This window comes from Spermophilus citellus (genome assembly GCF_964194105.1).
Source record: "Spermophilus citellus genome assembly, chromosome: 15".
In the NCBI taxonomy this organism is placed as follows: domain Eukaryota; kingdom Metazoa; phylum Chordata; class Mammalia; order Rodentia; family Sciuridae; genus Spermophilus; species Spermophilus citellus.
The window spans coordinates 26,071,337-26,084,124 of NC_138195.1; the positions used below are offsets into that span (position 1 = coordinate 26,071,337).

The 12,788-nt window shown below is 41.2% G+C and overlaps 1 protein-coding gene across 1 annotated transcript in view; it reads left to right on the forward strand.

Annotated features, from left to right (window-relative positions):
* The first annotated feature begins 821 nt into the window (after positions 1-821).
* The window catches only part of PAPSS2 (3'-phosphoadenosine 5'-phosphosulfate synthase 2), a 91,502-nt gene continuing 79,535 nt past the window's right edge, over positions 822-12,788 (forward strand). Inside the window, exon 1 of the mRNA XM_081267562.1 lies at positions 822-946. Coding sequence (XP_081123688.1) covers positions 920-946 — 27 coding nt within the window. The 5' untranslated portion in view covers positions 822-919. The remainder of the gene's footprint in view (positions 947-12,788) is intronic.

Genomic DNA, 12,788 nt, shown 5'->3' on the forward strand with positions numbered 1-12,788 from the left:
TACCTAAATTTGTGAGGCGGGGTCGTGCCTCTGCTGGCCAGTCCGTACTGTGAGGATAGTATTGTGAGCTTAAATGGAATAAATATATGTAAAACCCTTAGCGTGGTGCCTGGTGTAGAGTGCACAAGTGGTTCTTGAACCTCGCGGATTTTCTAATCATCTTGCTTGGTGCAGCTGGTGTACAAAGTCTGCACGGTAGGGGCTGACAGCCTGGTTTGAATGCTCTCGCTTGGAATATCATCTTGGCAAAATCTGAACGTTTCGATGGACTCATTTGTACAATAGAGAGAAAGTAGGACTTGCTGCCTCGGGCAGGGCCAGGATGGGGAAGGGTTCGGGGTTGGGGGGACCGAGTAAGGATCTCTCAATCTCTAACGACTTTTAAGTGATGTAGGTGAAGACAGATTGCACCTCAGGGCCCTGTGAGGACCGTGCCGGCGTGCCTCCCTGAGACTTCAAGCATCCCTGCCCTGATCCGAATACATTCTTGGGTCCAGAAGGCCTGGATGGAGCCAGAGGTGGAGGACGCCCGGGAACCCTCGAGGTGTGCTGGGGGCGAGGACGAACTTGACCCGGGGTGGCGCGCGGGGAGTGCCCATCTACAGCTCGGATTGCAACATCTGGCCTCGGACCTGGGCTGGCAGAGCGCGCGCCCGCGAGTAGGGGGCCGGGCCCGGGACCCCGCCCAGGCAGCTAGCCGGGTCCCCGGGGCTGGGCGCTGCTGGCGGAGCCGACGGGGCGGAGAGGAGGGCGGCGGGAGGAGGAGAAGGGGGCTGGTCAAGGGAAGTGCGACGTGTCTGCGGAGCCTTTTTATACCTCCTTCCCGGGAGTCGAGCAGCCGCCGCCACCATCACCGCCGCCATCCGTGCGACCTTCGGTCTCTGGTCCCAGAACCCGGGCTCCGCCACAGCCAGCCAGAATGTCTGGGGTCAAGAAACAGAGGACGGTAGGCTTCCAGTCTCCTGCCTCCCCGCCCCCTCCTACCGTGCTGCGCCCACCCCCGGGCACTGGGGTCCCACCCTACCGGGAGGAGGCAGCCACCGCAGCGCGGAGGCTCGGGCGCCGGGAAGAGGAGGAGGAAGAGAAAGGCGCGGAGGAGGAAAAGCAGGAGGGCGAGGCGGGGTCCGGGACTCCCGGAGCAGTCCTCATCAGACAGCTCCTTTCCTCGTCGCGCCTCTCAGAACCGCGCTAGTTGGTGATAGCGCCCGAGAGAGACCTCCCGAGTTTGCAGAGTGGGTCTGGATCCAGATAGGACCAAAGATAGGAAATTCCCTTTCTAACCCTTACAGCGCTCTCGGACCCGCCTTTTCTTCGATGGGACCTCTGCGCAAGCAGAGTGGGTGGTGGGCTGAGCTGACTCCGGTTCTGCCAGGTCTGATCGCTGAGCACACGTCAGCGACAGTCACTGAGGTTTTAACCATGGAACTTTCTTGGAGTGGACTTTAATGACAGACTTTCATAGAAGAAACTGCAATTATCCAGGCTAACTGGAGGAAATTGCACTTATATACAGTCAGGACTTAACCCTCTAGCATGCTTCGGTTCCCTGTTGACATTGAGTGACATCTCAAGTTTAGTATTGAGAATTAGCACCTCGGTTTGGTGGAGCAAGATAAGAGGACTTTTCGGGGAGGGAGGGGGGTGCAGTTTTCTCCCGAATCAGTCTGGGCTCTTCCTTTTCATTGCGAAATATGAAGGCTTATTAAAGAGAAAAAAACGTTCCTTTCCTATGTAGTAACACAGACTCTTACAAATTTTGCATCCTTAAAAATAGCAGCAGTTCTGTCAGTTATACCCCAATAAAGGTGGGGAAAATGACAGCAACAATCATAGACTCTAAGAGTTGGAAGGACAGCATTTGGGTCACCCCAGATGTGGTCTACAAGCCTTGATTAAAATCCTGCCCAGCAGTCTGGCTGTGGACATTCATCTTTAACCACACCACTGCAAGCCTCAGATGATTGTGGTGACTACTAAATAGGTAGTCCTCTCTCAAAGAGTTAAACGTATGCTTGGCACCCTGCAGATGTTTAATAAATGTTTACTATTTTTCTTATACAATGCTGAAATATCTTTGAGGTGTACAGTACTTATGGTGGGCTGGACAGGATGTGAAAAAATGGCAGGGGGAAGGAGAGTGGAGGGACCGTGCAGGTACTAGAAGTGTGACTTGAGCAGCAAGGGAAAAGGGTGGGGACTCTATGGCCTCAGGGAACCACACTGGCCCAAGAGGAAGGTGGCATCCGTTTTGGGTGGGGCAATAGTTGGGGTTCAGCTGCCTCTTATAGGAGTGATTTTTAAAGGAGAGAGAGACTCTCGGTATCATGATTTTCTTGTAAAATATTAAGTGATGATTACCTGTTTTCCTATTTTATATGATTAATTTCTGTAAGATTCTCAGGGGTGACATCTAAATGACAAGCCGCTGTAGCAATTACTTGTTCTATAATGGAGTTTTTATTCTTGCCTCCCTGCTTACATCAAGAATGCCTTCTAGTTCCAATGTGGGGCTTCGTCAAGCACTAGTGAGAAAGGGATGAGGGTTCTCTCTTCTTCATGCCTCCAGTTACCAAAAGCTTGTAGAAGTGGACAGTTGAGGACAGGGGTTTTACAAATCCATCCTGGGGACTCTGCACAGTCACAAGTGAGAAAATCGAGGAATGGGGTTTAGTTTTTCTATTTACACATTTTGAACCTTCTGTTTTTTGTGGGGGCTGTAGGATTACATTAACACCTGAAATACCTAACTGAAACAGGACTTCTGAATTTTTATTTAACCTAAAAACAGTTATAATCCAGTTACCAATCCAAGTTCCCAAAAAGGGCCAGATGGGTACTATTGGTACTGTTTACAGCAAGCCCATGTGCAAATACACATGGAATCTCTCAAACTTTAAATGTTAACTCAGAATGTGTTTTAGCTCAGAGCCACATGCAAGGCCTCTGAACTAATAAATTATTTGAGAAGTAACTCTTGCTTAGCTCAGAAGCCAGCCTAGGAGTGAGGCTGGGCTGATCTTTTCAGTGATTTGTAGTCGCTCTTAAATTGTTTTCTGCATTATGAGTAGAGGAGGGTCAATTCACACAGCAGTCGCTGTGGTAACTTCTAAAGTTTGGAGACCCTCCTGTGTGCCAGGTGATGACCCTTTGAGTCCTTATTGTGAAAACTTAAGTATGACATAGGTTGATATTTAGTACACATGCACCAGACCAACCCCAAACTGTATTAGCAGATTTTTGTCAAAACAAAACATCTTTACCATATTTTTCTTTTTTGTCTACTCTCTGAATGAATGTAGCCTTTCAGTTCAGAGCACTGTAGGAAGAGTAAATAGTTTCAGGTTAAATGAAAGCATGTAGGATGATTTTCTCCTACGCTTAAAAAAAGAAAAAGTGTTGTTTTTATAGAGGAAGGTAATACATTCCTTCTGTGTGAGCCATCTTACCATGAAAAGCAAAGAAACAGTGGCCAATCACATCCCTCCTTTCTAACCTTGATTCCCTCCAACCCTGGCCACCCTCTGAACCCATCCTTTGCACACACACACACACACACACACACACACATACTCAGGAGAACCAAAGGCAGGCTGCCTCCAGGGGCCTGGAATGAAGGGAAGGCAGAGACCTGGGCCTTTGTCCTCTTCCACCTTCTCTTTTCATTTGAAAAGGAGAAAACTTTTTATTGTGACAAAATGTACTTGATGTAAAATTTACCGCTTTAACCATTTTAAAGTGTATAGCTGGGCCTTTCTCCGTGTATCATTTCCAATAAGCATTTTTTAAGCCCCCAGACAGTGTAATAATGTTCTGGAAAAACCCAACTAAAAAAACATCAATTGAAATACTATGTTATTTTCTAAAGGATCAAACAAGTCAGTTTTAGGAATGAATGAAGAATATTAAAAACCATAGGGCTACCAGACGCGGTGGTGCATGCCTGTAATTCCAGCTTCTTAGGAGGCTAAAACAGGAGGATCACAGGTTTGAGGCCAGCCTGAGCAACATAGTATATACACTGTCTCAAGTTTTATATATATAATCTTCATATAATACTTAATTCTTATTTATGCACACACACACACACACACACACACACACACACACTTGTATATATATTTTTAAAGGGCTGGGAATGTAGTACAATGGTTGAACATCTCTGGGTTCAATCTCCAGCACTGAAAACATAATAATAATAAGGCTCTTTATAAAGGATTATCTACATTTTCATTACTTTTAAAATTCTGTATGATGCTGCATTATTTTCCGCAAAATAGCGACTTTTAAAACCATTTGAAAACACTACTTAGGACAAGACATGAGTTTCTAGATGAGGAACCAAGACTTTCTAGAGCCGTTGACCCATACACACTGAAGTTCACCTCAGAAAACTGAGTATTATCTCCAGGGGAGGAGCAACACCAGGGATGTAGACACTATTTAAATTCAGGCCTGTCCAATATCGACACTCCTGTTCCTGACCCTTCTATACCTCTGTTTCAGGTTGTAATCTGTCTGGCCTATTGTTTCTTCATCTATGAAATGGGACAAGAATGATTTTGATCATTATTACACTGTACTGTTGTGGTTTAGCATACCCAGGAAGAAAGCACACATCATTAAAGAAAGAGAGAGAAAGCAAGCAAGCACAGGTTATACTGTTCTGAAGGCTCAGTAAATGACAACCATCTAAATATTTAATACGGGAAAACAAATGCAGAAATATAGACGTGACAATTTGAATCCTTGTTGTGAAAGCTTGAATAGAAGATTGATTATTAGTGTAGACACAACTAAGTAACCCAAATACTGTATTAGCACGTTTTTGGCAACAACTTTGGTCAAGAAAGGCAATCTGCATATAAGTAAATATTGATCTAACTTCCCTCCACCCTTCCTGTCCCTTCAGCTGTTTCCACATCTACCTTAAAATCAATGTTATCCAGTTAATGCTGTTATTCCCAATAATATACCATCTGTTTGGACTTTACTATAAAGATAAATATAGTTAACATTGAGCTTTATATCTCTTTGAGATAGTTTTCTTTGTCTTTGTCACTTTTCTGTTAATACATGTCACTCCATGGTTTGTGTAGGGTATAATTAGGCTTAACTCCACCATGGAGCCTTTAAGGAATGAGAATCTGAGAAAGGAGTCAATGATGTCAGTCTCAGTCCTAAGAGATTACTGTTTATCTCAAGATCTATCACTAAATAGTAATGGGCATACTTAGTCTTTGTATTAGGAGAACTCAGAAAGTAAAGATAAATAAGCATCAATGCAATGGTGACTTAATTGACCTTTTAGACCCTGGAAGATCTGTTCATATGACTGTTAGCACAGCATATATGTTCAGCATCTGCCAAAGAGCCTGGCATAGAGTAGGTGTGCAATAAATATTTGTTGAATAAATGGCTACAGAATTCTTAAAGCAATAAATTTGTTCTCAGGATCTATATTTTTATTACATTTCTCATTCTCCCCTTTTATTGATCAGTTCTTCTGTGCTTGATTATTTTTGGGTATTTGTCATTACTGATGAAAAATTACTTGCAAATCTTCTTTTGAGGCTTAGGATGAATTGCCTTTTTTCAGGGAGGATGAGTTACTTGGAGTAGTTCTGCCTTGTGCCTGGCAGCTCTCCTACTCTGGGACCACTTAAATTTAACATTTTTTTTTTTTTTATCACCCAGTTGATGTGAATCTGGGTTGCAGTTTTGCACGTAGGACTAAGCTTGTGGATAGGACTTCTCAGGGAGCCCCCTCCCACACCTCACATAGGATTGACATGCCAAGGCAGCTATCCCTGGGGAGACGGGTTCCAGAGTGGAATGAGGCTTCATTCTGCTTCCTCTTATTTTCAGGTTTTGGCTCTTAGGAGCCCAGGATAATGTGAAGACCTTTTTATTCTCCCTACTTATGTGGATCCAGGGCTTTAATTTCTGTTCCACCCTTACCAGTGAGGCTGTTGAAATCAATTTAAAAAGTCTCTCATGGGCTGGGGTTGTGTGGCTCAGTGGCAGAGCGCTTGCCTCACACAAGTGAGCACTGGGTTCGATCCTCAGCACCACATAAAAACAAACAAAATAAAGATATTGTGTCTATGTATGACTGAAGAAAAAAATTCTTATCAGCAAATATGCCCTGATAAGGATGAAAGTATCTCCCTGCATAAATAAATAAATAAATAAATAAATAAATAAATAAAATAAAATAAAATAAACACCAGAAAAATAAAGGAAGTATTTCCCAGCTCTAAGTTTCTGCTTTCCCCCAGATTTCAACCTGGCAGTTTCTATTCATCAACTGTTTTCTGTCTTTTAGTTCTATTATTTTATATTATAACCAGCATTTTTAGTTTTTGTGTCCCCCCGACCCCCGCCTTGTGGAAGGAGTCTTGAATGCCCAAACCCATCACAGCTAGAAACCAACCTCTTCCTCATCTGAATTCCTATATATCATTAACGTTTCATATCTTACCTGTACTTTACCATATCTGCGTCATTCTTACAAAGGAAGTGCTTTAGTGAACAAATGAACTTGAGTCAGCTAATCAGAAATGTGTAATTCAATCCCTTTCCCTTACAAAGTGCTCCAGAAGTGGGGGTGGTGTGTGTGTGCTCCCCTTATCTTGGTGGCCTCTGCCTGATCCACATCCTTGGAGAAGGTCCACATCCTTTGCCCTGTTTGACCTTCACTATTGATCTAGCCCAGGTGCTTTCTTGTCTGAAAGGCCCCTTCCATGTTAGCAACTCTCTCTTTCATTCTCTCCTGGGTTCCCTGAGGTTATCGTGTTGCTCCAACAAACTTCTGAGGCTCTGGGAAAATCTTGATGACTCTGGTTAAGGGCCTTGATATTTCCTCACTACCCTCAGCAGTGTGGGAACAACTGGCCTCCTGCTTTGACATGCTGGAACACTGAAAATCCCTGGGGGATGCTGAAGTCCACCTGGGCCTCTTCTCCTCTGAGGTCAGAAACACACCCAATGCCCTCAGCTTTTGGAGCCCCCAAACCTATTTGGCTTCCATCTTCCCCAAGCCCAACACTCCTTCTTTCAGATTTACCCTGGCCTCTAAACTCCTTTTGCTGCTCTTCTAACAAAAAATTAAATAAAGTTTTCCCGGAAGGTTAATGGGTTTATTGCAAGCCTTGAATTTGTTATACATTTGGTCTTATTTTTCTTTCCTGCTTTTTAAAAAAATATATTTATTTTCTTAACTTTAGGTGAACACAATATCTTTATTTTATTTTTATGTGGTGCTGAGGATTGAACCCAGTGCCTCATGCATGCCAGGTGAGTGAGCTACCATTTGAACCATATCCCCATTTCCTGCTTTTGATATTCATATATTGTTTTCAGTTTAGAATAAATTGTTGCACAAGATTCAAAAATATTTTAAGTCTCTGCAAAAGTACAACTGAATTAGAATTTGAAATATAACTTGTCTCTGATGGCATGTGGTATGTAAAATGGCTTTCATCATCTGGCTGGTGTGACGTTCATTAAAATCTTATCAGCAACTGTTTCTGTATTTCAAATGTACTCCTGAAGTTGATTTTGCTATAATTGGTATTGTGGAAGCATGACTATAATATAAAGACAGCAAACAATCTAACATCAAATAATAACTTTTGGCAGTAAAACTATATATCCTGTGATCTGTTACAAAGCTTTTCCAAAATATTTACATAAATATATCAAATGCTGCATCATTAATAAAGCTCATTTCTAAGCTAGATTAACATTTGCTTTAAACATCTAGTTAACATCTGCTTTACATATTTTGTTATTTAAAAAATCACTATTTTTGTCCACCAAACATCTATATCCAGTCTAATGATATACAATTACCTTTTCTTTAACTTATGCTGACTGGGTGCTTTGAAAATCATTTGCAGACTTTATTTGTTGATTTAAATGACTTCCAATAAATAAAATTTGAGATTTTATTCTTACACAACTCATTCATCTACATCCTTCCCTGATTATTATTTTATGGATGAGTCACACCTTCCAATTTCCAACAAAATTGGCAATATAAGACAGTAATTATAATTTTTGTCCAGCATTAAAAAACAATTAAATTTTCATCCTCCGCTGGTGGTCCCATTCTGTTTTTGTTTTTAATCCCCTGAAGGGTTTGATTTTTTTTTCTTACAAACTCCTGTCAAAATCCTCACTTAGTATTTGTTTATTCACTAAGTAAATATTTCTTGAATGACCAAACCAGTAGCTCTGTTTGTTTCACAGACTGTATCTACTGAAGCCTTACATTCTTTGCCTAAAGATTTCAATTCATTCAAACTAACTACTCAAAACACAGCATTAACTTTTTCTAAGTGAATCACCCCACCCACAACCTTTATATTCTATAAACTTTCTGCCCAGTAAGTCTTGCAATGGATTTGAGCCAAAAGCAACAACAACCCCAACTGACTTTTCCTACATATTTAAATCCTTTTTCTACTAAGTTAGCTTTATTAAATTATTTACTTTTTATTTAGGCTGTCCCTGCTCAAAAGTATGTGTGTATTTTTAAAGAATCCTAGCAGTTCACTTCTGGAAGGAAAATTAAAAGCCCGCTTCTTTAAGCTCTTTATATTATAGCTGACATAGTATTCAACAGCTTCAGGAGCTGGGGGTGTAGGTCAGTGGTACAGTGCCTGCTAATATATGTGAGGCCTGAGTTGGAACCTCAGCACCACAGTGGAGGGCAGGGGTAGACGGGGCGCTGTGGCCATCTTCTTAGCTGACTGGTTGGTGATGTGAACCTGAACTGAAACTCTTATCACCAAACTATACATCTAGCACTTCTCTATCACATGCCCTTTGAAAATGGCTCTACCATTTCCTACAGATTTGTTTCTTACTTACCAAGAAACATTTTCTATACAAATATTAAAGACAGGGGCTGGGGCTGTAGCTCAGTAGCAGAGTGCTTGCCTTGGAGGTGGGAGGCACTGGGTTCAATCCTTAGCATCACATAAAAAAGTATACAAATAAAATAAAGGCATGCTGTTCACCTACAACTACAAAAAAATTTTTTTTTTTAATGGTAAAGAAAAACTCTCCCTTTCAGGTGGTTTATCAGTGAGTGACTCACATTACACCCTCAGACTTTGTTCTGACATTCTGGAGATAGAATGACAGACCAAAGAGCAGCATTTGAAAGATGTAAATTTACAACTTTAAAATATCTTGGGTTGGCCGGCCTTTTTCTCTATAGACAGTTCAACCTATTTTCCCCTCACACACTCCTCTTAAGTCTTCTCAAACTGTTTAATCATCTTATCAGAAAAAGAGATGCCAATAATTATATAATGGGCAATGCAGAGAAAACCATTTTAGGCAAATGCTAGACCAAGTTCAGGTACACACTAAAGCCTCAATTCAGCTTTATATTATTCCACTGTTTCCTGTTCATGAAGCACCAAGAATCCATTACAGTAATCATGAGGTCCTGTCAGGTAAATCTCTAACTTGCTGACTCTCAGTAGGGGATCTTTTCCTTAATTATATGAATAATTGAGTCACTATTATGACAGTGTTTTGAGTAGTTACTAAAAAATAAGAGAAAAAATTTGCATCCATACGTCAGGTTTTTGTTTGTTTTTTTGGTGTTGGCGATTGATCCCAGAGACACTTTACTACTGAGCTACATCCCCAGTCCTTTTTTATTTTTTATTTTGAGACAGGTCTAAGTTGCTGATGGTCTTGCTAAATTGCTGAGGCTGGCCTCGAACTTGCAATCCTCCTGCCGCAGCTTCCCAAATTACTGGGATTACCAGTCATCCCTGGGGTTTAAATTAACCATACAGATTTTTAAAAAGGTTAAATAAAACTCAACATTAAAATTCCAACTGAGGAATTTATATAAATATACAAAAACCGGGAGTTTTACTTTTTAGAGCATATTTTGTTAGAAGTGTCCCACTCTGTTGTGATCTCTCTATTGCCTACATTTATTGAGCACTTATGCATCTGGCACCAGGCAAGGGGCTTCCTGTGCATTAACTCATTTGGTTTTCACCACCTCATGAAACAAGCCTACCAGCAAATAGTCTGAAGCGAGCTCATTTAATTGAGATGAGCCTTTTGAGAGTTACCCAAAGGAGAAGCTAAAATCTTCCGAGCTTCTCTGTGGTTAAGCAGTTGTTTATTTCGTCAAGGGAATGAAACATCAGGCCATCAGCTGGATTAGGTAACTCATAACATAGTGCTGCTTCATTTGAGTAATATTTTGGCAGCTATCTACCGCTAATATCTCAGATAATAATAATTTAATTTAGAGACTTTCCTTAGTATGTTTTAAAAAAGAGTAAATGGCATAGATTAGCAAATACACATTATTCCCACTATCACACATGTTTTTTCTCTCTTTATGGTGATGTGAGGTAGAAAATAAATTTTATTTGTTCTCAGACTCAGCAAGTATGGATAATGATTTTATTTCACTGCTATTTCAGTGTTCAGTAAATGTGAACAGATTGTTTCCACCAAGGCTGCTAATATTTGAGCCAAGTTGTAAGTATGATTTGTAGACGATAAAAGGAAACTGGGCCACCCATAAAATAAAAATTTGACCTAACTGCAGTTCAGGATTAAGGACGTTGTCAACCAGATACTGCTTCTATTTCGTTGGAAATCAATGAGGAGTGCCTAGAAATTGTGAAACTGCAAAAGGGATCTTTCAGGATGTTTGGGAGAGAGATGGGGGGAGTTGCTTTATTCTCTCAAAAGTCGAGGAAGTCCAAGTTTCTCAGCAATCCTGGTTCAGCATCTCAGTAATAGGTACTAGAAAGGTCTGGATCCCTATACCCAGGAGATTGTTGTCCATGTTGAAGAGGGCATGTTGAAGTTGGCTGGATGTAATGCTAGAGAGGGGCTACATTATTTGAATGAAAAGAGTCGTAGTTACTGCACAGAGATGGAACCACATGCTCTGTGTCTTCACAGTGGGACACAAAGTGCTGTCAAGGGTGTGTCTTCTTATTACAGCCACATTCTGTGAATGGCAAAATATGGGAACACCTGGTTTCTCTCATTTTCTCCTCAGTGTTGAGACTTTGATTGAAAAAGTCTTATAAACATCCCTCACATCATTAATTCTTATGATTCCAGAAGGTACCTTGGGTATCTAACCGGGTTTTCCAATAAGGGAAGCAAATAAGCTATTACCCAAGAACTTTCCATACAGTATCCCATCTCATCTCACGATAACATATGGAGTAGTTAGTGCACATGCCCCTGTTTACCTTAGGAAGTGCAAATGTGAGTATCCCTTTTCAATGACTCCCCCCACCCAGTTCATGTAATAGATGTAATGGATTCTATGACTCTGAGAATGAAGAATAGTTTGATTATGTAAACATGTATTTTAATTTCGCCCTTGAGGATGCAGATTCAAGCAGTGAAGAAATTAAAAAGATGCTGCGATTGCTTTGAAAGTGATTTTCCTCAGGGCCTCTTTGAAACGTAATGTAACTTTTTAGAAGATGTGGATTTTAGCAAATGCTGCTAAAAGGCAATAAATGTTAGCTTGGATGAGGCTCTGTGGCCAGTTTTAGGAGTCCCTTGGAATCAAACCCAACGTTTCACCTTAGTAATACAAGGCTTCAGTGTTCTAATGGCTGAGTGCATGTGCTCAAGAATAAGTGTTCTTAGAAATGATTGCAGAGACTTACATGTAACTCTAGACATTGCCTTGTTCATTATGTGAGCTCTGCACAGTCAGGCATTCATGAGTTACAAGTTCCCAAAACACCACAAGCTATGGGCCTGTTCTCTGGACCTAGGAGAGGTTTCACTGGCATTTCCACAGCTCAGCACAGAATTTCACTCTTTCATGGCTCAAGAAGCCTGTGTCATATACACAGCCTCATTGCCAGTATTAAGAAGATACACAGAGATGACACAGAACAGCCCCCAGTGGAACTCGGGCAGGGGGAGGGTGAGAGGGGCCACTATGACCTGTGTTGAACACAGTAATTTTGTGTGGTATTACCAAGAGGGTAATTGCTACGTCCCTGTTTTACAGCAGAATTTCTCTGGTTGTGCAAAATCCTTTATTTCATTATATTCATCAAGGCTTGTTCATACAATTTATTCATTACCATAGAAGCTCTCTATAATGAGTAATTATAAGTATTACAAAATCCTAGATGGGAACATTAAAGAGATGAAATAAATCCCCTGCAGTCTTCTTGTAAGCCAATATAATAGTAGAGACAACCCGGGGCTGGGGATGTGGCTCAAGCGGTGGCACGCTCGTCTGGCATGCGTGCGGCCCGGGTTCGATCCTCAGCACCACATACAAACAACGATGTTGTGTCCGCCGATAACTAAAGAATAAATATTAAAAAAAAAATTCTCTCTCTCTCTCTCTCTCTCTCTCTCTCTCTCACTCTCTCTTTAAAAAAAAAAAATAGTAGAGACAACCCAAGTTTGCCAAGTTCAATGGCCTACTCCAGTGTTTTGTCTCAAAACAGAAAGAAGCTCAGAGATCCCCGAATGGCATGGGAATGAAGGGTTTCTTATCAAGATTGCACCAAGTTGATTGTGTGCTGTGAAATGTGATATGGCCTCATTTTCATGGAGAGAGCTAGCACTATAAATGCTACAATGCAAGAATTAAATGATTCAGCTAATTTTACATATTTTATATGTTTCTAACAAATGATCCTTGAAATAGAGAAAGTTGTATGTTGCGGTTTTTCTACCCTTTTTGGGTGTATGTTTATTTTAATGAGGACCCTGGGAACACAACCATTTCTTCGCTGCTGATT